At 38.4% G+C, this 21,762-nt stretch overlaps 2 protein-coding genes across 13 annotated transcripts in view; one reads left to right on the forward strand and one right to left on the reverse strand.

Annotated features, from left to right (window-relative positions):
- Positions 1-4,858: 4,858 nt before the first annotated feature.
- ZCRB1 (zinc finger CCHC-type and RNA binding motif containing 1) lies at positions 4,859-16,795 on the reverse strand. 3 transcript variants are annotated; one of them, XM_026063007.1, is made up of 9 exons: positions 16,696-16,791; positions 16,295-16,442; positions 11,546-11,633; positions 11,337-11,365; positions 8,229-8,340; positions 8,035-8,142; positions 7,023-7,132; positions 6,843-6,918; positions 4,859-5,526 (listed from the first exon to the last, which is right to left on the reverse strand). In XM_026063007.1, the coding sequence occupies exons 3-9, from the start codon at positions 11,627-11,629 to the stop codon at positions 5,395-5,397; spliced, it is 651 nt and encodes a 216-aa protein (XP_025918792.1). In that variant the 5' UTR covers positions 11,630-11,633; positions 16,295-16,442; positions 16,696-16,791; the 3' UTR covers positions 4,859-5,394. The 3 variants fall into 3 exon arrangements, with proteins under 3 accessions (XP_025918792.1, XP_025918789.1, XP_025918791.1); XM_026063004.1 differs by lacking the exon at positions 16,295-16,442 and having other exon boundaries at positions 16,696-16,795; XM_026063006.1 differs by lacking the exons at positions 16,295-16,442; positions 16,696-16,791 and adding an exon at positions 12,200-13,359.
- A 103-nt stretch (positions 16,796-16,898) lies between these two features.
- Positions 16,899-21,762, forward strand: part of PPHLN1 (periphilin 1) — a 74,300-nt gene continuing 69,436 nt past the window's right edge. For 9 of the 10 annotated variants that reach the window (XM_026062992.1, XM_026062995.1, XM_026062996.1 and 6 more), the window contains exon 1: positions 16,899-16,997. The gene's annotated coding sequence lies outside the window, so the exon portion shown is untranslated. Of the gene's footprint in view, positions 16,998-17,499; positions 17,560-21,762 lie in introns of those variants that run through there. The other variant, XM_026062988.1, reaches the window with a different exon arrangement.

Raw genomic sequence — 21,762 nt, forward strand, 5'->3', positions numbered from 1 at the left:
GAAATTGGAATTTCATGGATCAGCTCATCTTAACGTAGGCTCGCAGTTGTTGCCTTTCATGGGCTCATAATCTCAGAGTCGCATTTGATTCTCTGGAACATCCTATTAATCAGATGGGAAAGTTCTCATATGAGTAACTCAGGTATTTCTTCATGCCACTGTGACCTACATTGGTGGTCTGGTTTTTCGCACATGCTTTTATCACATCTTATTGCTGTGATTTTTATAACTCTTTACCTGCTGGTTTACCTATCACATCCATTAAATACTTGTATAAGTAGACATTTTGACTTTCAGAATACACAGCAAGGTCAGGGTTAGCCTGGCACTGAAGAAACATTATTTCACAAAGAATCAGTTAAACCTGGACAAACAGCTTCAAAAACACTACTTTCTGTTATGTACAGAATTTCCTCAGACTTCTAGACTTCCTTTCTTCTTTCTAGACTACTTTTTCCAGACATTAGGATAGATACAAGAAAACCTCATCTACCCTCTGAGAGAGATTAAGCCCTTCAGTTTACACCTTTTCCTCTGAAGGAGGAACAGTGTAGTAATTTTTAATATTGCTTTCAACAGCTACAGAAAAAACTCACCCTTGTATGATCCTTAAGATAAACAAAGCTGTTTGGTATGAATATTTTAAGAATACCTAAAAACAGTTTTGGAGTCTCTACCAATAAGAAGCAATCAACTATCTAATACCAGTCATTTTATGATAATACAGCTGGAAGAGTCTATTTTAAATATTATTATAAATGAGCAATAGTAGAAATATAAAGATATACATTATTATAATGACACTGCAGATGCCAGATAGAATAGAAACAGGAAACAAAGTTTTTTTTCTCTATACTAATACCTCTAAATGTTCACAGTAGCACTTCATAAATCTCATTTTTAAATAGTGCATATGTTTTATATCTAGCTTTTCTAAACAGTTCAGTCAGTATGTTGTGCCTCAGAAGACTACAGCCAGAACAGCATACACAGCGCACCTTCCCATGCCACAGTAAGCCACCTCTGCAGGTTAACAGGGGGCTACCCCAGAGAACATGGTGACCCAGAAGCCAAAGATAGAGTGTTTACAATTTGTTCCAGACATCACCTAGCTACATGTAGTTCTTTGTATTTACAGTCCCTTCTACTGCTCTGCTGAGTGTAGTAACCTGAATATGTCAAGCATATAGTGGGAGACTGTTAAAAGTGGACTAAAATACTCTGGTTTTCCAGTTTCTTATAGCTGCAATGGTTTAACAGGTGCTTCATAGGTACAATTCAAGTAATAAATTTATAACCAGTTAAGATTCTGCAGCCCTTTTTTTTTCCCCAAGGAGAAATAAAAAACATCCTCTAGTGGCTTTTGAGACACTACCCTACTAGCAAATTCAATAGACAAGAAGAGGTCCTGTGACCCAGAAAACATTTATTTTGACAATTTTCAAGCTCTGTTTTGAAAATACAAAAGACAACAATCTAATGAGTGGATGTTTGCAGAAAGATCCAAGTTTCTGACATGATTAAAAAAAAAAATCTATTTGCCACTTAAAGTCATTTCCTCCATAATCATAGTCTAATTAAGTATCCCCTGACAACAGCATTCAGCTTGCTAGGCTAAGCTGGGGCCTATAAGTACTTAACCCCCCCCCCCCAAAAAAAAAAGAAAAAGAAAAAAAAAGAAAACAGGAGGACACACAACTTTGTGGTTTCTCTGACAATAACAGGAAGGTGTTCTACAGGATGGTTTTTATTTTTCTCTCTTTTGATAATATGGCTACATAGCCTCCTCTGCTCCCTGAGTTGGTGCTTTAAAATACCAAACTATGACAAAAGCACCACTCTGTCACCCATGTTTTAAAAAGTAGTTGTACCCTCCTGGCCTGCTCTAAAATCCTGGAGGAGTCTAGTTAACACTCCAGCTAGCCTCTGAACACTGATCAGACTCAGATAGGAACCTAAAGCCACGCTGCCTGGTGTAGGTCAAGTTGGGCACAAACAAGCAAATCTCTTGGCATTCAAAGATCAAGGACAGGGAGTCAACAAGCTTTGGCCTTTTTCCAGAATGAGGCAGCTGCATCAGGGATTGCTTCAGATAACAAATTTAGATATGAGAAAGCAGAACAGGTACTCTTTCTCTCTAATTTAATAGCTATCTAATGCTAGCATTCTGAATTTCCCACCCAAGGATAATGAAGTATCTTGTCAACAAAGAAAAGAAACTTGTACTCCTAACTTTGGTCCCCTGAACCAGTGCAACTATCTCACTCCTCCAAAGGCCCTCTGGGTCCTGTTTTAGGCACTAGGTGCTTTTTTTTTTTTAATAGTTATAAAGCACTGCTAATCAATAAAAGTAAAAACAGTATAAAGAAAACCGTTAAAGAAAGATAAGTTAATGTAAGGAATTCTAAGTGCCAATCCTGCACAGAAGCAGGCTTATTTTTATCTGCTTCTTTTCCAGTGCCACCTGCTTCTTCACGTAACTTTAACACTTGAACAAAGGAGCATGGAGAAGGGACACCAGGTCAGCTGCAATAGTCTGGACTGAGCTACTGCTTCATGCTGACAAAAGCAGTCCCTGGGGGGAAAGCAGTGAGGCAGAAGCAGCAGCATACAAAGATATATCAACCTGCTTTAGCTACTGAAACTCTTGAAAAAGTGCTGTATTAGGTCAGAACAAAGGTCAGCTTTGTTTGTTCTGTCAAGACAGCAGTAGCAAATACTCAGGAAAAGTGTATAAGAATGTAGCAATTCCAGACTGATAATCTCTCTGTATATTTCACAATTACAGGTAGTTAGTAATTTAGGATTTTTCTGAGTAGAGATTGTATTTAAGCCACCATTTTTGAATAATTATGACATTCCACAAATAAGTCTAACTCTTTTGACCCTATCACACTGAAAAAAGTCCCACTGCAATGAGTTCCACTACTAAATTACATAGTGTTGAAATAAAAGTTTGTTGAAATTCACTGCCTGATCACTTCATTGAATGCCTCTCAACTCTTACAAGTTAGCAAATATTCCCAGAACACAGTCATGGATGATGTCAAATGGTCCTCTATCCTATTTTAGTTTATAGTATTGCAGATGTAGACAAACCATGGTTTTCAATAGTAGCATAACTTTTTTTCCTGTTTTGTGCTCTATTTTGTTCCTTTTTTTTTTTTTTAAGATTTCATCTGCTTTTTTGACTACTATAAAGCAGTAGCCTGGCATTTGCCAAGAAGCATATATGCTGACAGCAAGATCTTTTTCTTAGCAGAGTTTAGAACTCCTCACTGTAGAAAAACAATCTTAACTATTACAAACATTATGTGCAGTGATTTGCATTTATTAATACTAAATTGCACCTGGCACTTCAGAACCCAGCTACTCAGTATCAAGAGATCTTTCTGAAATTCTCTAAAGCTTCATATTTCACTAACCTGAGTATATTGTGCTTTCAGCAGAAAGTCACAAAGCTGTAAAAACATTCTTTGGAGTACTAAGACTAAGATTTTCCTATACATAAAGCCCAGTACATCTCCACCCCTCTCTGTCTTGAGTAGTTAGTGCAGAGAAAAATCTTTCACTTTATTACCTTGTTCTCATGCTAAACTTTTGTGAAAGTAGGAACAGAAGACCCCAGAATGACCTTTTAAATTTGACGGCTTCATATTAGCTTACTGGAAGGTAGGTGGTGTTGCTGAAACAGTCATACAGTTATATATTTAAATGTAAATTGGCATTAACTAAGAATGTGTAATGGTATATCCAAATTTACATTTTCTATATCTGGAAGAAAACCAAGTCTTGATAAGCAACAGGAAGAGCTGAAAATAGAAACAGGGGCCAGCTGGTCTCTTCTGCCAAATGTTAAAGTGTGAAAGTGTTCTATATTGTGCCTCCTAAAAATGAAAAGCTTGACTTTGAGCAAAATAGCCAATATAAAAAGGTTATTGCCACCACCACTCATCTGTACTTTTGGGAGTGATAACTGTTGCAGTGCTTTGTACTGATCCTGATGTGTCTGAGGCTTGCTAGGAGAACATCTGACTAGAATCTTACAGAGATTTAGGCTTAGAGACCCTATCTGAAAGATCTGAACAGCTTTAGGTGCAAGATAGGTGCCAACACACTTCATTCAAAGACTGCATCAGTTCTAAGCATATGTAAGAGCTGATTTTCATGCACTTAGGGAACCTTATAGGCCCTTCAGGTTTTGTCAGCAGATTCAGCCTAAAAAGTAGATATGATTTTGAGATCAATGTTAGATACAAGTACATTTAAATCAGTGCAGAACCATAATGACCATGTTAGGCACCAAAACTGCAGTCAGGAGAAACAGTGCCCTCATCATGTTGGGAGACATCAAATATCAGACTACAGAATATTAAAACATATGCACATTCCCATCTTTAAAACATATGGCCTTTCACAGAATCACAGAATGGTTGAGGTTGGAAAGGACCTCTGGAGATCGTCCAAGTCCAACCCCCCTCCTCAAGCAGGGTCACCTAGAGCACGTTGCACAGGATTGCATCCAGGCAAGTTTTGAATATCTCCAGAGAAGGAGACTCCACAATCTCTCTGGGCAACCCATGCTCTGTCACCCTCACCCACACCTTTCTTATATTTAATGCAAGAGCGCAGAACTATCATTCTTAAAATAAATAAATAAATAAATAAACAAACAAACTAAGTTTGAAGATTTTAAGATTAAGCTAATCACTTCTAACTTGCCTCTCCTATTAAGTCTGTATTTAGATTACAGCAAGTTACTAAAACTGTACATAGGACAGAAAAAACAACATCTAAATACCTTTTTGGAAAATGGATAGCTGTATCGTTTAGTCTAAAATGATTTCCCAGAACAAGCTTACAAGACAGTATTTTATTATATAACTGCATAAACAATTAAAAAACTAGTACAATCACTGAGGCTGAAAATCAGCCTTAGGCAGAGGAGTCATGGCAAAATTCACATACTACTAAAGCACTGCTTCCAAACAGGCTCTAAACTGACCAATACATAAAGTGTCAGTGGTGCTAACAGTGATTTTAAGAGGAACTCCTCTTAGTTCCTCTAATGAGAAAGATTTCACTCCCAGGTTCAGATCTAGACACTAACTGCATGAAGTGTTCTCCCAGATATTTCTCTGGATTTAAGTTTAGAAACACATCACTGTCTTCAGTAGTTGCCTTGATGGCAGAAGTTGAGAGAGAGATCAAAGATTTTGTGTTGGGAACTATAAAATGGGGGTTGGAGGGAGGATAGAACTACTACAGGTTTTTTTAGTAAATGTCTTTAACACCAAGATAAACCCGTATTACAGATAACCTTGTAGCACTTTACAAAATGTACATTATATATATATAATATATATACACACATGTATATAAAATAGTATTATTTCAATCACTAAGTTCTTCCTCATCACTGAAATAAGCACTTTTCTTAATCCGTGGACGTTTTGAATCATCAGAAATTGACGACTCTCCTGCAGTCTGTGTCCATCTTTGTTCCTCTTCCTCAATTTTAGCTTGCTATAGTGAAAAAAGGGAAAGTATTAGATAGTACTAAGAAAAACTAAGATGCATTACAGATGATAATGCTAATTATTAGTATGCATTGAATTATTTCTGAAGAATTCAAAGGCTTTACCTCCATTTCCAGATAGACTGCCTGATGAATGCACTGAAAGCCTTTCTGAAAGTCATTCTCACATGCAAATAGTAAAAATGTCTTTTGAACCAAATGCAGGCCACAGGCAGTACCTTTTAACTTTCAAAGGGAGGACCTGTATGTGCATGGTAAACTTACAAAATTTTAGAGTAGCTGAGATTTGAAGCAAACTATACAGGTTGGCATTATTGAAGCAGCTTTATTCTACTAAGAAGTTATCTCTTGCCTTTTGCAGTCATTTATTCACACTCTCAGTGATATGAAAATTACTCAGTTGAAAGTTAAATTAGATATTTCCTAGCTTTACTCGGACACATGACTTCCCAATCAAAACCTTAGGATGAAAGAAACTGAAGTATTTCCTGGCTTATTTACCACTTCCAATTTTTATTTCCAATGGTGGAGTATTTTCAGATGAGTAATTGTGCGTATTTGCAACATTTTTTTCAGACTAGATCATGTAAGAGTCTGTTCTCACCTTGATACAGTTATATTAAGGACAAAGTTATCTTAATAACTCTGAACTTTTTTTTAAAAGGGGTAAAGGAACAGATGAGGATTGGGGAGCCATGAAATCTGTACATCAGTTCAGGCTTGCTCTGTGCAGTGAAGCAAAAGTCTGTACAGAAGTATAAAAGGAGATAATACAGCTGTCAGACTATCAATATAACAAAAGCTGCATTAAACATGTCCTGAGGAAAAGGTTCTATTGAAGACAGTGATGGATTGTATTAGGTAAAAGAAGTGCTCCAAAAACAGGTGTTCAAGGTTTTTCTTCAGTGAGCAAGGGCAAAAGACGTACCTGTTCATTTAGACATGATTGTCTGGATGTTCAGTTACTAGGGTAAAAAGGGATTTGCAGATCAAAAACCTAAGGCAGCATCACAGCAGATATGACAAGGAACTAAGCAGTGAAAAAGCTTGAAGGAAAGGATGAAGAATTTCAATTCAAAAGCACAGATAGCAAAAGTGAAACAACAGAAAAGACTGAACATGCCTGCAACATGAAGAAACAAACTGTAGTCTACAACTACTGTCAGGCACAGTGCCCTGACAGCTATGGAATGGACAGACCTACAGGTGCATCTTATAGTCTGTAAGACTGCTTTTGAAAGGCAAGTACAAAAGGAAGTCGTGTTGCATTTAGAAATAAATACACAATGCTTCGGTTTTGTACCTGAACAGCTATGGCCTGGCTGAGGCTATCTAGAGCAGGGTCTTCACCTTCCTCTTCACTTTCTTCTTCCTCCTCACTTCATTGCACAGAAAGAGAAAAACACATAAATCTCTATTTTAAGCATTCAGTATGAAGAAAGCTGCCTAAAAGAAGTAGTAGCATGTAAATAAATACACATACATTTCTTCTGGTTCAACTATTTTCTTCCTCTTCTTCTTTTCTTTTTTCTTTGGCGGCTCCCTCTCTCCTAGCATATTTTTAGGACAAGCATAACTTAAGTGTCCTGCTTCCTTGGAGAAAAAAAAGAAATACTGGTTAACAGAAACCATTACAAACAACTATATGTTGAAACAAATCAGGAGGAAAGTGAACATAATAAATAAAGTTAACAAAATACAGTTCGTAGTGAAAAAATGGAAGCAATTAGTAAGATGAATGGAATGCTGTATTAGTACACAGAAGGCAAATTCTTATTTATAAATTTGCCATGGAAACAAGGAGATTGGTGGTGATATGTATATTTAGCCTCAAATTCAGAACACACTATAAACAAAGCAAATTTTATTCTGTTGCTGCAATAAACTGCACTCTAGTGTGTTCAGCTATGTTCAAGACCAGATATAAACCTCAACGTTCACAGTATAAGAAATGAGAGAGTCAACATTTCTGCTCTCAGAAATCTTAAGAATAGAGATTTAAATAATTCAGGTTTGTATTTGGTGTTAAATACTATCCAAATCTCAAACATCTAAGATACTATATTCAAGACAAATGAGGAATTGTGTATAACTTTAAAAAAAAAATCCACTTATTCTGTGCAAAGACAGTTGTTTCTTACATTTGTTTTACCCCCAAACATATCATGAACTCCCAAAGATATAGCAAAAGCAGATAATCTGAAGCAAAGATTAGGAGGCTTTCCTTCTCACACAGCATTGTACTGATAATATTCAGCTCTGTCTACTCATCAGTGCATTACACAATCATTACAAGCACACATCTCCTCCTCGCCCCCAAAATCCAAAATAAGAGAAAAAAGTGGTACTATCATTCTTGAATTCACTGTTATGTGAGTAGATAATACTAGCAGCAAGAAGTGCCTACCACATGCAGGGTTAGCAGTGGTCAAACAGGAGAGACAAAGTAGAAGTCAAAGATGGGAATATATGTGTTCATTTTTGGTTTTACTCACCCCACATTCATAACATTTAGACTTATCAAAGTAGTTTCGCCTGCGAATGAATTCTGCTGCTCTTCCATTATCAATGGCAATACTTGCTTTTATTACTCTTCCAAATAACTACAGCAAATTGGAAAAAAAAGATAAGTAAATATTTTGGGGCTCTAAACCCAACCCTTTTGCCGTAATAACTTTCCCTAACTTACCTGTTTGTTATTGAGTGCCCGAGAACAGTTTTGTGCAGATTCTTTATCCAAAAACAAAATAAAGGCAACTCCTTTACTCTTCCTGGTGTCTTTGTCTTTCATAATAGTAACTCTGAAAACATATATCCACATTATTGATATGCTAAAATTCTTTCAGAGATATTTTTCCTTAGTTATAGATCCTAACGGGACCTTAGCTTTGTTAAATACACTTTCCTAACTACTATATAACAACAGAAAGGCTTATTAAACAGAAATTCAAAAGAACAGCTATGTAGGTAACGTGCTTACAGGTAGAATGAGGATAATTCAAAAAATATTATGTGGAATCTTTCAGAATCCAGTATCATTCTTTATTTCCTTGAATAACTTAAAGAATAGAGAATATACTCTTTAGATATGCAGATGACGTAACTGGAGGAAACTACATATATTGGAAATAAAATTAAAATTCAGGAGTAATCTTGGCCATTGCTATAACTGCTGAAAAATAAGGTGTACTGAACTGCATCCAAACTGAGAATTCTGTTTTTGGGTACGACTAACCAACTAAACAGGTTCAGCATGGGAAACAGCAGACATTCTGCAGTTCTACTAGGATCTCTGACTGGAATCCAAAGCGGACATGGACCCATGACTTATTATTTTACAGGACATACGAAGTAAAATCTTCAGTCTAACATAGGAAGCATCAGCTGCAGTACCACATCTAGTAATAGACATAGCAATTTGAAAAAGATTTAGACTCAATAAAAGCCACAGACAAAGAAAAAGAATGATAAGAGTTGTAGGGAAAAATAAACCTAACCTCAGCTCTTTCAGTCTTGTGTCAAATTTATTTAGTCTTAAAAAACACCAAGGGAAACAGGATTGTAGCTTCATGTAAGTTAAAAACAAAAGTACACGTTAAAAGGAAGAAAATAAACTCTCCCTGTCCTCTGTGTCCACTACAAGCGGAAAGAGGTTCAATCATAAGGCAACCCAGCGATGTAAGAAATAATACTTTTTTCCACAAGAAAGCCCCCCTAAAACCTCCACACACTTCAAAAGCAGAAGGCCTACCAGAGAGTCTGTGTAGGTAATGTATGATCTACATATTAAAAAGTTCAGAAAATAAAAGCTTAGTAGAAAAGCTCAATTTCTTTCCCCCAAATACACTCACACACTAAGAGTTCATAGCAGGTTTTTTTTTTTTAACCAGAACCTCTTTCACAAGGATCTGTCTGAGCGAATGTCTTAAGTTGAAGCGTCAATGAAACTGACTTTAGAACAATCCTATTAATTCTTTTGCTATATTATTCTCCCAAGAATTCTAATGGAACTCTGATATGAAATTGTCAAAGTTCTGGTTATGGTATTTAATGTACCTGTTAATAACACAACAACCGAAGAAACAAGGGCGACAAGTTTGTAAAAAGTTAGCAATTTCTTGGAGCCCTGAAACTGAAATGGAATCATCAGTTGAATTCCACAGTATCTGCACTGTTCAGAGTCACGTTAGCTTGCAAAGCTGCAAAGAGCTAGGTAAAAGTTTTGCTACAGATATGAAATTATTCATGGTAATGTCATAAGATATTTCCATGACTCTTTTCATTCAGTTTTACTTTTGGCAACGATGAGATGAAATGTCAGGAAAAGTTAAGCATCAGTAAGTAATTTTTGCAAAATAATACAAGTGGGGAATATAACTATAACTATGCAGATAGAGTTGTGAGTTCTAAATTAGCTGTTTTCACACAGGACACAGTAAAGGATTTATTCCGCAAAGGCAGAATTAAAAAAAAAAAAAGCAAACAAACACCAGAAACTATTAGTTAAGGAAAAAAAAAAAAAACCCACTCTGTTATGACACCTTTCAAATAAGCAATGCATCATATAGTCAATATTCCATGCTATTCTGATCCTCCTATCTGAACAACATCAAAAGCCAAAACAACAGGACATACCAGCCCCCACAATGGTTCCACATGTAGATTGTGGAACTCCTGACCGAAGGATAACCAAGAGGTCAGAAGTGACAAATTTATGGACAATAGGTCCATCAGGGGATATTAAACACCAACAGTATTACAACATTTGGCTCAGGATTTTTCTAAACTAGTAGTTCAGCAATAGACTAGAACAGGTCAGATAGCCCCACCCTGAAAACAAAAAGACGGTAGCAGCCCAGTTTTATTGGTCACTGCATGTTTGCCAGAGTCCTACATAAGGGTTTTCCTCTCAAAGTCAATTTAAAAAGTATGTTTTTCTAAAGCTGTAGTTTGATTGACATTTTGTGCTGTTTTGTCACCTGAAATACATTGCTGAGAACACAGTAACTCTATGTCACAAATTACAGTAATACAGTAAGCTCTATATCTCACAAATTATTACAGCAGCTGCTAAAAGTTAGAGCTGATGCTTGCTGGTGGAGGGTTGAAAATATAAATCTAAAGTCTAGTTATTCTGACTGGTTAAAAAAACCCAAACACATACAAGAACTAAAATCAAACAACCCCCCCGCCCCCCCCCCAAAATTCCTTAAAATAACATCTATTCTATCATTTGGTAGAGGTGGATATCTACAACTATTGTTCATGGATACTCCACGTATTAAGAGCCATTAATACATAGCCGTATGCCTAATCTAGAATGTAATACTAAATAGTCACAACAAAAAAGTCCCTCTAGAGGCACATACAAAGAAATTATAGTTTGCAATTGTGGGAACTCTAAGGTCTAGTTCACATATGTAGACGCTCCCACTCTTTCAGTTATCCACATAGATGTTGAGAGGTAGGGAGGAAGGGGAACAACACTTACTAGAAGAAAAATATTGTTTCAACTACTTCAGAGAAAAGACCACTGGTATAAAATATTGTACTTGCTCTTGAGAAGTGGTTAGCAAAACAGTACTTGTCTCCAACTCAAATATTCTCACATTGTGCATGTAACTGTTAGAGCTCCCAGACATTAAATTTATACTTTATTAAAAAATGAACAGGACTTCAATACAGTTCCACATCTCACACTTAAATTATTAAAAGCACAAGACATTCAAGGGAGGCAAAGACATTAAATATTTAAAATCAAAGCTACAAAAATAGCAGGCTGTATCAGGTCACTTACTTGACAACTTTCCCATATTTTGAAAAAATCTGAAATACAGAACAAAATAAACAGATTTAACAAGAGATTATTGCATTTCCTTAGTAATAAATTTATCAAGACAAACTTCTTTGTAAATAACAGATATGTGTTAATGTTGCATTTACACATGAAATAGTTGTCACCAATTTTAATCTGAACAATGTAACTTCTTAAAACAGATTGCTTACCCTGTATAGATCGTTGTTTGTCAAAGCAAAGGGCAAATTGGACACATACACTGTGCTTTTACTTGGTGCCAACCCACCACTCATTTTTCTGACGAAAGGAGAAAAAGAGAAGAGTTAACTATCTGTATTCAACAAAGCAATCAGTTAAAAAAAGCAATTGTCAGGAATTTTTGTTTGTTTGTTTTTCAAATATAGCACAGAGAGTCATCATAAAGTGGGGAAAGCATAACTTATATTTTCCTTTCAAAATTTTACATGAAATCAGTGTTTGTTTTCATGTTCTATACCAAACAGATACTCCACTACCCCCACTCGGGCTCTGAAGAATATTATTGTTCTTTCCTAGTCAATTTGTAAGTCATGACAAAACAGAAATATTAGTATACTTAAAATAAGCCTCTGGTGATTTGTGCAGTAAACACAGGTTTAGGTCAAGATACAAACACGTAATCTTCCATTTATTAAATATTCTGGCCAATATGTGAAATTAATGACCTTTGTTCAAGTACCTGCATGATCTGATTCTTTATACAAGTTTCAGTTAAGCTGTATTCAACATAGAATAAACCACATCTGGTTAAGGTAAAAAGCTTCCTTAAAGCAAGAGTCCTAATTACTTGGGGGGGGGGGGGAAGGAAATAGCACTTCACTGACTTAAAAGTGTAGCCCAGCTGCTAAAGCACTATTTCCTCAGTTTTGTATCTATTACTCCTGCTTCTACATTGCTTTGGAACCGCAAATTTGCAGAGCTGATTATAGACAGCATCTTCCCTAGAGGCACTCCTTCTTCTGAACAGGCAATTCTACCAGCAGGAATCAGGGAAATCTTGAAGCCATTTTCTTTTCTAACGTCTTTTAAGCTCTGAGACTAAGCAGCCAGGAATATGTCTAGAAACAATAAATCAATTCAAAAACATTTCAAACATTCTGTGTTACAGCTGAGGGCAGATTAGATAATGCTAGGTAATGAATAACTGAACTAACTTGAAAAAGAGCAGACTGTGTTTTTCCTCAGGTTTAGATTCTTCCCCAACACTTTAAGTAGTACAAAAGTCTGTGCAAAGCACTTCTTCCCTCTGATCCATTCTGTAGCCATGGCTTGGTCCAACAGCTAAATGAGTAAAATGCAAGATCCAAATAAAGCATAGCCCTTACAAGAGGGCATGCCAAGTAGTACAGAGCTCCCTACACAATCCAATTAATTCTTGCTTGTCCAGTTCCCTGCAGCCTTATTCCAGCTTTTAGCACACCTGATTCCTAACTGCCTCCTTATTGAAGATCAAATCACTTCTTCAGCAAGACCAACTCATTTAAAAAATGCAAGCAGAGAATGATGATGAAGGCATAAAAGAAGCCAAAGTATTAGAAATCAACATTCCTCACAGTACAGATGCCTTAGGGGACTTCTCAGGTGGTGAGGCTGATCAGGCACAAGGGTTAAGTGCCAACAAAGTAACTAATATCATACTCTAATCCATCTGTGGTTATTTTCTAGTGTTTCATGATTCAGCCACCTGAAGACATGACATTGCTAGTAAACACTGATTATCCAAGTGTTTTGCTTCTCTTTTCTGACATGTTTACTGCATCCCAATTCAAGCAGCAGTTTCTAAATGACTGAATTTTGAGTCTTCCTATCTACACAGACTGTGTTTTTTGACATGAGTAGAAATGGCAACATAAAGGTTAAGCAAATGAAACCAAAATGAGAATTTGCAACAAAAGCCATACATTGTATTTGGTGTTACACAGACTGGATTCACAGTCCTAAATTCCTTGCAGCTTGGCATTAGTATCTTTGACAAAGGTAACCAAATAGACTTGGCAACATGCCATACAACTAGAGCGCCCTAAGTGCAGTTATCCAGATGTACAGTGCAATACAATAGCGCTGGTAAGAGCTATCTTAGTGCTGCATTATGGCACGTTGCCAATGCTAATTTACTGCAATAGCAGAGGAGGTAGCAGCAGAGGTGGACCTCACATGGCTGTAGATGGCAATTTACTCTGCCTAAAAGACAACAGAAGCTACAGCATCTTCTAATTGGGGACCAAGCAGATCCCATATTAATGAACAGATGCTAGGGAGAACAACACAACTGCACAACAGTAGGCTTGCATATCCCACAACACCGCAGCGCAAGCCTCCAAAAAGAAGGTGACATGTCACATGAAGATTATTACTGGCCTATTACTTCAGTACATAGGAAGTTATTATGACTGCAAGCTACAGAATTGCCATTTTCAGCTGTACACTGCTTTTTCCAGCACATTTAAAAAAAGTTTCACCCCGGATCATGGCCTCCAGACAGCTAAGGCTGAGCTTTGTTTCCAGTGCCTCAGATAAATTCAAGTGAAATATTGTTGCTACTCTGACTGCCCAAATATTCTTGGCAACTTGTATTGTTTAGGATTATTATGCTAGGATTTTTGTCATTTTACTTTTCATGTCTGACTCACTGGATAGATGCAATTTTAATGAAACAAAAAGTAAAGTAGCTGTAAGACCATTGTCATTCTCATGTTAAGATGGCAAAGTTTCAAATTTACCACTCCAGGAAAGAATAATTCCCCAAACCTGCAAGAGGACTTTCTGTTGCAAATACTAAGGGGTCACTGGGATGCCTTATAAATACTTGTACTTATTTAAGCCAGTAGATACACTGACAGGTTTGCAGAATTGCAACATTTGGACCATTCAGTCACATATACATAAAAACCTGGTTGTCCTTATTAAGCCTTTCACAGAACATTTAAGCATAATAGTTTACTAACAACAATCTCTCAAAAAAACTTAGGCATGTTAAAATGCTGATTCCTGGTTATTCGTTGTGGATATGGTGGTATAAATGGAATTTGAGATCCAGCTACTGGTACAATTCCTCCCATCCCCCAAAACCTTAACAAAACAGCATACCTCTCAATTTTAACTGTCATAATTAATCTGTACTTTTTGTTATTTTTTTTTTTAAACCATCATGGGGCCACTACAGCTGGTAGGGCACAAAGGACCAAAGTCATATGAATGACTTCCACTTCCCCTGCCATTAATGGAAGCTAACTTTGCTATACCAGCTTCACATTTATTGGTATGATTTTTTCCAGCTTTGCCAAAAAAAAAAAAAAAAAAAAAATCCAATCCCCACTTTGAGTTAACTATCTAGAAGAGATACTCTTCCATTACAAGGCTCCAGGGCCTTTTTCTTCAGGAACTTTATAACTTCATAAATCTGCCCAAGTTTAATATTTTCATCACATTCCTTCTCCTTGATCACCAGTCTCTCTACTCTACAGGATTTCACTTCACAGGCTGACCAAAGGAGCCCTCCTCCCCCCACCCCCCACCTCAAGCTTTCTACTTGCTGCAGGAGACTCACCTGAGTCATGTAAAACCTGGTTTCTATATCCTGCTAGAGCTCTCCAACAAAACTGAAAGATTTCTATTTTATACTGAATGCTTTTATGTGGATTCCCTGATCTTCAAGGTATCACTTGGATATTTAACTTTAAAGTATCAGCTGGAAGCCAGTACAATATCTCCATGGGGCTAAGAGCAACTCTCATTAAAAGACCAGTCAAGCTGCAATATTAATCCTTCCTCATTAATCATTTTCACATAATAAGTTTTGGGATGGGGTCATCTCTCATTACTATAATTTCTTGAATTTAGTTTTTTTGTCTTATCCAGCAACTCAAACCAAACAAAGCCATTCTTCTGAAAGGAGGCATCTGTTGGTGATTATTAAGTCTCCTGAAAGATATACTGGGCATCAAGCGGAGTCTGGATTTGCCAAACTTTTTATGACTTAACATAGCAAGACATAAAAATGCCTTAACATCAACATTTCAACTTAAGCACAAACTTTTTTTTTTTTTTTTTTTTAAGTGCATAGAAGCAAGTCAAGTTAGCGACTTAATGAATTAAAGGATAAATGAGTTGCGGATAATTTACTCAACACATGCTTACTTACAACAATCAATTTGAGTTGTTTTTTTTAATCTTCATGCTTAAAACTCCATATTTGATTTCTTATTTAGGATCATCAACAGAGTTTAGACCCAAATAAACAAACATAATTAGTTTTTCTTGCATTTTACTCATTTAGTAATTTTTTTTTTCTCTTTCCTACACAAGAGACAAGTAATAAGCTATCAGAACAGAGTGCATTTTATCTCTACATAGTTACTTAAATCTTAAGAGGAAAATATAAATAGGATCAGAATTAGGTCAATAAAGCTGACAATATCAGCAGAAAGAGTGCAAGGTCTTTCAATCTGTCCAAGTCAGGAACATACACTAAGAGGATCCATACTCTCAATCAGCAGCACTCTTATATTCTCCCTAACTACAAAAAACTTTAGGACAATGAGACATACCAGCCAGGCCATCAACAAGGACTATATTAGTTTTAACCAGGCTCTCTTACTAAATGGATTCCCAGCATACTGGAGATGTGTAGTTCTGAAGAGTTGTGTGGTTCAGTCATGTCTAGTCTAACCTAGAATTTCAACTACAAATGGCAGGTCCAGGCAGTTCACTTAGTAACATCAATTCCCCCTAAAAACCCTAGCTGAGACAAAGTACTTCTACGTCAGAGCACAGTTAACTGCAAGCCAATACTAAGATTGGAAATCTATAGCTTATCTGAAAACTTCTAAATACTGTACAGAAGTATTAAGCTGTAAATCATATTAAACAATGGTTCTTCTACACAGATATGGATCCTACCAACTGTTACTCAGCCTTACTTAACTGCTGCACGATGATAAACTGTTACTTCCCCAATGCAGAAGTTCCTCCCTATATTCAGCCGATCACAGTGCCATCGCTGCTCCGATCCCACCGAACCACTGCGAAGGAGCAGAGCTAACCCACAGACCTGGCCCCACAAGTTTCCTTTAAGGAGAAGATAAAGGCCCCAGGGAAGCACGAAGGCTTTACACAAAGCTGCACCAGCAACCGCGCCCCCCCCCCCAGACGGGAGCTGCCCGCCCCCCGCCCCCGGGCCTGCCCCTCCGCTCGCGGCGGGGCCCCGCCGACACAACTCCCTCGCGCGCAGAGCGCGGCCCCAGCGGCGCCGGGTCCCGAGCGAAGCGACGGCGGGCGGTGCCGAGCTCCCCCGCCCCGCGGCCCCGCCAGGCGCCCCTACCCGGCACGGCGGGCGCTCAGGCCACCCCAGAGCTCATGGCGCCGACGCGCCTCTTCCCTGCCGCCGGCCCCCAGACCGCCTCCGCTCCGGCGGCGGCGCGCTTCCGTTGACGTAAGAGGATAAACACGGCCGCCGACCAGTACGCAGTGGGAATGAGGGAAGGGAGGCGGGCGCTTCCGGCAACGCACAAAGGGGCGCCGGAAGGGGCGCCGGGGAGGCGCGGCGCTAGCGCGGGGCTCGCCGTGCCGCTGGCGGGAGAAGCGCGGCCACCGCTCCGCGCCGCGGGCACACACGGACGCACGGTGAGCGCGCGCCGGGGCCCCACCCCGGGGGAGCGGGGGGCGGGACCCCCTCTCTAGGGAGAGCGCCCCCCAGCCGGGGCGCGCGGCGCGGAGCCCTGGGCCGGGGCCGGCGTGGGGGGGGCGGGGCGGTACCGGTGTGTGCCGGGGGGGGGTCCGTGTCTGTTGGGCCGGGGCCGGGGCAGCGGCGCTGGGCTGCGCGTGCCGCCCCTGCGCACGGAGCGGGGGCCGCGCCGCGGGCCTGACTCCGCTCAGTGTCCCCCGCCGGTCCGGGCGTGCTTTGGTGCCGAACCGCCTCCGGCGCTGCCGTTTTTCACGATGCTGGAGTGAATCCGACGCCTAATAGCCTATAAGTGTTCTCATCTTTCTCACTTTCAGCCTGGAGAGAACTGGAGAGACCCCCCCCCCCTTTTTTTTTTTCTTTTTTCTTTTTCTTTCCCGGAGGCTTTTTACTCCTGTTAAGCGTTGCGGTCGTTGATATTACAGCTCTCTGCGAGGCGACTGGGGTTTCAGAGTGCCAAAAGTTTTGCGAGCAAGAGAACAGAGTGCTTTACTTCGGTTTGATGTTAGTAGCAGTTGGGTATTTACTGTTTTTTAAGTACTTTTGCAGCTCCAACTCGGGGCTCATTTGATTACTTAGGCCCCTCAGTGCAGTTCTAAGGTCTGTGTAGCAAGAGAGCAGCTCCTGAGAGCCTCTGAAAGTAGACAGGCCTCCTATAACTTCTGTGCAGAACACTATCAACTTGACTGAAATCCATGTAGTTTTCTATAGCTTCTTAGAAGTTGGTATGAATGGAATTACAGGGATAGGAGAAACTGGAAGGACCCTCTCCTTGGCAGAAGGCCATTATTTCAAGACTCATGAATTTTGGACAGTGAATGTATAAACTTAGGGGGGTTTTTTGTAATCACTTTTTTTTTAACCCTTGCACAACAGAAAAAATTATTTTTCAGTTTACTTTGTCTTTTTCTTCTGAAAGGAAGGATGTTATTATTTCTGCATACTTAGGAGAGTTATTTTGAACTTTAATCGCTAGAAATAAATGTGTATAGGCTATATAAATCCCTTTGTATACATCTTCAGTGAGGCTTCACGTGGATGTGATCAGTATTTTTTTTTTTTTTTCTGGAGGGGTAATTAAGACCTAAGCATGTCACTTATGAGCTGATTTCCTTAAAAGTATTAAAATAAGTCTTTACATTTTGCTTAACAACAGATTGTTCTGTGATATACTTAAAATCTTTATTGGTATCCCAGCATTTTAAGTCTGCTCTTCACAGTTCTCTCTTCTCTCTCATGCTTTTTAAGTAGGCTCTTTACCCTGAATTTTGATGGATCATTTTAAAATAATTCTTTATTTGAGGTGTCTGGGACTTCAAAGGTACTGTAAATAAAACACACAAGAAAGTGTGGAAATTCACAGAATCTTTACAGGTGATTAGTGGAGGCTGAGTTACTGATTTGGCTTAGTGAAATATTCAGGTTTGTTGGTACTTTCAAGTGTAAATGCTTAAAGTACTGCGTTTTTGACCTGTTATGACCGCAGTGTGGTGAGCTGACATATTTTGTTGTCAAAACGTTTGTGCTGCAAGGTGGAACGGCACTGTGGAAGCGGTGATCCATACAGTTGTTTGCATTGACATTCTTAGCACAGCAGCCCCATCGCAGCTTGGTAGAATATTCTTTTGTGGCATTGACTGATGAAGGACAGGATGTTGGTAACTCCGGGTGTTCACGTAAAGACAAGTGCTAATACATCCATCTTTATGTAAATATACCCCCAAACCATTACCTTCATTTCTGTTGCTCCCAGTGATAGATTAAAATGATGTTGCTAGAAACATAAACCAGTGGGGTTTTAAATCCTTATCAGAATACTCTTGTTGCTAATATTTTTTTTTTCAACTTCCACACTTTGGCTCTTTTTCTTCTGAACTGGGAATTAATTTGACTTTGGTGATCAGTGTTTTGTTAAATTGATTTTTCCTTATTTTAAGTCAAAAAGATTGGAAGGAGCGTAAAAAGTGTAAGGAGTTGGAAAAATAGATGATTCAATGGCAGATGAGGTTTCGTGTCAATAAATGTACATTAAAGCATATTAAAGGGAAGCATGGATCTAGTTAAATGTTTTACAAGCTTTTGAGTTAAATGAATCTGATCTGGAAAAGGACTTTTGCATCATGGCATCAGTGAATACTTTTCTGTGTATAACTGTAGCCAAAAGAACAAATGATGAACAAGAAGCACTGTGGAAAATAACAGGGATTTTTTTTCCCCTTATAAATTAGGGGTATATGTCATTGGGAATGTTTAGATTGTATAGGACAGTCAATCCTGGCACTGCTTCCAACCCTCCCCCTGACCCCCTGATTCTTCTGTTTTTCACTTGAAGATGAATATGTATGAACAGAGGTTTGCTTTTTCCCCCCTAACTTTTGATTGGTTTAATAAAAGTTTCTGTTTTTTCCCTGTAAGTCCTACCTTGCAAAAAGTGTATATTGCAAAACTGAGGAGGTTCACGGATTGACTAGAGCCATGGAAGAAGGTCCTCTTGTGTGAAGAGAGACTGAAATGACTGAGATCATTCAGATAAAAAAGGGATGAAAAGAGAGGCATGATACCAGTACTTCAGATATTTTCTGTTCTTGTCTTAACACAAATGGATATGCAGTAAAGTTGAAAGGTGTTGAAATTGCAAGAAGGTATTTCCTTGTTTATTTCCATATAGAGTATGAAACTACGCAACAACAAATGACTTGAACTAAAGAGATTCAGAGAAAACTTGAATAGTAGTTTAGATAACAAAAATACTGAAGCTTTATATTTTCTAATCATAATAGTTATGAAGGAAGGAGAGGGAAATACAGAAAGCCTCTTATTTAACTTGTTTTGGTGTCTCATCTAAGCTGAATATGCCTAAGCTTGCCTCTAATTGCTTTTGAAAATCTTATGGCCTAATATTTATTAGGAACAGGTGGATTCTCTCTGTATCCCTGTGTTTTCTCTATGCCTTCCTCATAGTAGAGAATTTTGTTTACTACTGTGGTGGATTTTTCTCTCTGTTGTTACATTCCTGCTTTTTTGTGTTACCAGTATAGAATATGTGTATTCAGTGTTTTCAGCCATTCCCAAGTATGTGGGGGGAGATTACTCTTTTCCCAACCTGTTTTATCTGTCCTGCCTGCTCTCTACATAGGAGATGCCAGGATATGTTTGAAGCACTATCAAATACTAATTGTTGGAATCAGTCTAACTGTTGGAAGAAAAAGCTGTGTCTTTTTCTCTTTCTATTCTCAAAGCGGCAATTGCTGGATGTTGCAGAATTGGCTGTGATATTTCTGTTTGCTTGCAATTCTCCGAGCATCTTTCTTAGATTTTACTCATTTAAGAGTGGCTGAGGCTTTTTTCTAGAACTTTCCAAACCATAGCAGAGAGTTAAACTGGCCCAGATTTTTCAGTTTCAGTTGTTTGTCACAGTAACAGTATAAAATCAGATATATCCGAGTAGCATCAGAGACACTGCCACTGCCTGCCTCTGGATTTACAGCACAGCTTTGGTTTTATGCTTTGTTCACATATGGCAAGAGATAGCCATCTGGGTTAGAAAGCTGCATGTTTTGTGTTTCAAAACTGTAGAGCCTGCAGAAGGCTGGTAGCGCAATTTTCAAAATTAGAGATCTGGGAGAAGTAGATATTTCAAGGCCTGATGACAACTGATGTTCAAATAAATAGACAAGAACTATATGGAAAATACTGGAGGGCTCTCAGAAACGTGTCAGCTTTTTTTAGCTTACTAATGTTCTTTAGAAAGGAAGAAAGAATGAAAAATTAATCATTGATTGACAAAGAAAACCCAGATGTGCAAAAATCTAAAGTTTTAGCGACTCCTGCAATATGCATGATGAGGAAACCCTTTTCATATTACATCTGTTGTACTAGCATAGAGCAAGACGTAGTGCCTTGACAATCAGAGTGAAGCCATTCTTGGCAGCTGGCCACAGCGGGGCAGCTTGCGCTGCGCTAATGGAGTGGTTTCTCCACGTACTGAAGTATCATCATTTGAGAGAATAAAGAACGTGCTTTTGGGAGAACAGTCATCTCTGACCAAAAATGAGGAAGAGGCTGTTTAAATTAATACAGCAGGCGATTATATGTCACAATATTAAAGAAATTTCACAGTACTTTTGCTGTCTATGCTAATAGAAAATAGTATCAGTTACAGTGGTGTTAGATAGGAGACAAAAATGGATTTTATTATCTTTGTTTTAGGACAACTTTGTTGTCTTGAGAGAACAGATGAATCTGGTTACAATGTAATAAACTTGAGGTCTGATCTCTTGAATTCTTGTTAATGGAATTTCCTCATACTGATCTTAAGAGTTTAGATTTTTTGTCATTATTAAAACTGTGTTCTGAATAGGCCACATCATTTAAGAAATGGAAATTTTTCTCAATAGTAACAGATGAAATGCATTCAAGATACTGAAAAACACATTTTTCTGCCTTTAAACTTTTTTTCTCTGATATTTTCAAAAGCATCCTTACTTTAGCTCATTGACCCAGTTAAAATGTGTATGTTTAGTCTTCTATATAAAATTTGTCACCTGTTTTTTCCTTATTAATGCTTTGGGCAATGTGTTTGATGGTGGATTCTGTCTGATTGACTTTTCTCTGTTTTATTCTTCTTGCTGCAGAATCTCCTCACTGAGATTTTGCTTCTCTCCCCATACACAGAATTACATCAGGCAAGAAGTAATTCTGTTGTTG

The sequence above is a fragment of the Apteryx rowi genome, unplaced genomic scaffold (genome assembly GCF_003343035.1).
Source record: "Apteryx rowi isolate R43461 unplaced genomic scaffold, aptRow1 scaffold_198, whole genome shotgun sequence".
Lineage (NCBI taxonomy): Eukaryota > Metazoa > Chordata > Aves > Apterygiformes > Apterygidae > Apteryx > Apteryx rowi.

Coding starts and splice junctions, on each gene's coding strand:
- ZCRB1 (XM_026063004.1), bottom strand. CDS start 11,629: ATGAGTGGTGGGTTGGCACCAAGTAAAAGCACAGTGTATGTGTCCAAT. Junction 11,366..11,545: donor CAAACAACGATCTATACAGG/GTAAGCAATCTG, acceptor TCTGTATTTCAG/ATTTTTTCAAAATATGGGAA. Junction 6,919..7,022: donor ATAGTTGAACCAGAAGAAAT/GTATGTGTATTT, acceptor TGTGCAATGAAG/TGAGGAGGAAGAAGAAAGTG.